This window comes from Triticum dicoccoides, chromosome 4A (assembly GCF_002162155.2).
Source record: "Triticum dicoccoides isolate Atlit2015 ecotype Zavitan chromosome 4A, WEW_v2.0, whole genome shotgun sequence".
NCBI lineage: Eukaryota > Viridiplantae > Streptophyta > Magnoliopsida > Poales > Poaceae > Triticum > Triticum dicoccoides.
The window spans coordinates 595,446,605-595,449,816 of NC_041386.1; the positions used below are offsets into that span (position 1 = coordinate 595,446,605).

The 3,212-nt window shown below is 53.2% G+C and overlaps 1 protein-coding gene across 1 annotated transcript in view; it reads right to left on the minus strand.

Annotated features, from left to right (window-relative positions):
• Positions 1 to 1,648, minus strand: part of LOC119283734 (WAS/WASL-interacting protein family member 3-like) — a 4,302-nt gene extending 2,654 nt beyond the window's left edge. The window contains exons 1-2 of the mRNA XM_037563154.1: positions 1,324 to 1,648; positions 105 to 185 (exon numbers count right to left, since the gene is read on the minus strand). Of these exons, the coding sequence (XP_037419051.1) occupies positions 105 to 185; positions 1,324 to 1,648 (406 nt within the window). The remainder of the gene's footprint in view (positions 1 to 104; positions 186 to 1,323) is intronic.
• Positions 1,649 to 3,212: the final 1,564 nt, after the last annotated feature.

The following is a 3,212-nucleotide window of genomic DNA, read 5'->3' on the forward strand; positions in this document are numbered from 1 at the left end:
AGGGGCTGCAGAGGGGCCTCGCCTGCAAAGGGATCCCGAAGCACACGTTAGTAAGTAAACACAATCAGCTGCGTGATGCAGACGAGAGAGAGGGGGGTTCGTACGCGCTGGCTGCTCGCGGCGAGGTGCGGGCGACGGTGTCGGGGGTGGGGGGCTGCTGACGACGGCGGCCGGGGGAGCGGGTCCTGTATCCGAAATCCACAATAACAACAACAACCAAAGTTAATCACCAGCCGATTCATCCGTATATTTCATAGTAAACAAAACTGGAAAATAAAGAAGAAGGCGTACGTGCGCAACAAGAAAAGAAAGAGTGGCAGGCGACAGAGATGGCCACAGACCGATTCTGTCAAAGCTGCGAGACAGCCAGCTTATCTGCTGCTGCTCTGCCAATAGGCGAACCCAACCTTTTTTTCACGAAAGAGGAGGGCTACGGAAACCGCATACGAAAAAGTAGCACTGCCAGAGGATCAACATGGAAATGTTTCGCCAAAGAGGCAGAGGCGATCAAACGCTGTAGCAGGAAAAGTATCTCGACGAGGATCGGCTCAAAATAAGAAGAACGCGTCCACATGTCTACTACTACGTACTGCACGATAAACCCAGCCAAAAGGAAGCAGTCGAACGAAAGTAGATAAGATAAGTCGAGCAAACAGAGACCTCTGCATCTGCGTACCTACGGCGCTAGACCCATCCCCTTATTCTGATTACACTAATCATATACATGAACCAAACACTACATAACGGAACATGCATGGTTCTACGCCGGATCCAGCACAAGGACAGAAAAAATTGTGCAGCAACTCGCAAATCTAAAATCAATGAAACAATCACGAGTGGCACATGCATTCTACGATGACGAAATACTCAGAGTATAGCCTAAATCGCTCCGTAAATCTCAGCCGTAAGTAGCCAGGCCGTGCGCGCGCAGGTCGCTCGCCTCGGGAGCCGACGAGAACCCGGCGCCGCGCGCCGTACCGGCAGACGCACTAGCTACTCGAGGATCACGCCGACGTAAGAGAGCGTAAGAGCCACGAGAACGACGGGAACCCGCCGCCCTATCCGAGCGCGGAGAGGTTGCTCGCCATGAACAACGGCTACCCGCCGCCGCCGAACAACAAGCTAAGCGGTACGCGCGCGCGCCGCCTGGTTCCTCGCCACGGGAACGGCGAAAACCCGACGACGCATGCCGTACCGGCAGATCCAGCAGAACATCAAGGAATCCAGCACTACGTACTAGGTAAACACGCAAGCGAGCTAGCACGGAATCGGCACCTAAAGAGAGGGAGGGAGGCAGGGAAGGAGGCGGCGTGCGGTGCGTACCTTCGCAGGCGGCGGAGCCGAGGTGCGCGACGCCGGGACGGAGAACGCCGCAGGATCTGTAGAGCGTGAGGAGGTGGCCGGCGTCGAGGCCCGCCATGGCGAGCTGCGGCACCGCGGCGACGCGGCAGAGGCATGGGACGCCGAGGTCGACGACGAGAAGGACGGGCTCGCAGCACTGCGCGGTGGCCATGCCGGGCGCGCAGAAGAGCGCGACCTGCGCCGCGAGCAGCGTGGGCTCGCACGGCGCCCCCGGCTGCGGCCCGACGGCGGCGACGACCGCCGAGAGGAGCGCCGCGAGTAGCAGCAGGCGGGGGGATCTCCCCATCGGCGGGGAGGGGCCGAGTGGTCTCTCTCCTTCTCTAGGGTTTCTGGCCCGGTGGTGGTGGAGTGGTGCGGTGGACTGGTGGAATGGAAGACGGAGGGGAGTAGGTGGGTGGCGAGTTATATAGCGGGGGGGAGCCGTGTACACTCATCCATGCGCGACGAGCTCGCCGCTCGCTCGATCCTGGCCGTCGGTTCGGGTGGGGAGTGGCCAGCTGTCCGCGCGGACGGCCCAGATGCGGCCGCGGGGGGTGTGAGGGCGGCACGTGAGCTGGCTGGGTGGGTGGGGTCCGGGTGGGGTGGCCTCTCTCGTGGGCTGATCCTCTGGCGCGCGACGTAACCGCCTCACCTCGGGGGTAGAGAAAGTTTTTTTTTCTGTTTTCGTTCGATTTTGAAATTCAAAATGAAATGCAGTGCAGTGCATCGTCGTCGGGCGAGGCGGAGGCTGGGGAGAGAAAATATCTGCGCGCCAATTTTCGTGCTTCGTGCTGATCTGATCAGACGGCTCTGGGAGCTTGTGGAGGGTTCTGGAAGGCGCCAGAAGTCACCAGACCGGCGTCGGGTTCCTGCGGGGAGCGATTTCGGCGTTGGATTCCCGCGAAAACTACATGGCGTGCTGCCACAGCGAGGCCCGTGTACCGGAAGCAGCCCATGGACTGACCTTCTTTTTCACGAGGAGCGGCCCATGTAGCCGTTGTAAACATTCGCCACGACTTCGGCTGGCCCAGTCCGGGTTCTTTCTTTGCTTTTTCTGTTTCGTTTTTTTCTGCAGGTTTCTCTATTTTGTTTTGTTTTGTTTCGCTTTGCTTTTCGTTTTTTGGGTTTCTCATTTGTTTTGTTTTGTTTTTTTCCTGGAAAATTCTTCGTGTTTCCAAAAACAATGTTCGGAACTCCAAAAGGGGTCCATCGTTTATTATAAAACCGTTCATCGTATGTCATAAAATGTTCAATATGTGTTTTTAAAATGGTCATCATGTATTACAAAAATGCTCATTGTGTATTATAAATATGTTCAGTATACATTTACGAAAATTCAGCGTATGTTACACCAATTTTCACCATATATGAAAAAAAATCAGTATATGAAAAATGTTCAGCGTATATTGGAAAAACGTTCATGTGCTAAAAAATGTCTGCGGATTTCAAAACTTATGTAGCGGAACATCAATTTGACCAAGCCATGTATTTAGGTTGAGCAGCAAGTGCAGGCGTAGAGCAATTTCCCATCAAATCAACTTCATAGCATCATGAGCTCCCCTTTAGTTCATATTCCACAACAACTACAAATTATTAGTGGCATCAACAGAAGTCCAATCACAAAACCTGATATTGAGAACAAAGGAAGCCAGTAATAAGAAAATATGTAGGGAGAGGACGACATTGAAGATGCAATTTATGATGTTCAATTGCCTGAACCTGATTTTTCAGCATTGGATTCCCACGAAAACTATGTACCGTGTCGCCCGGTCTCTCTCAATAAAACAATGTTAGTGTATTACTAAAAAGACGTAGTACAATACATTTGTTCTCTTCATCAATCAGTCAACAAAAATAAAAGCGTATGTTGT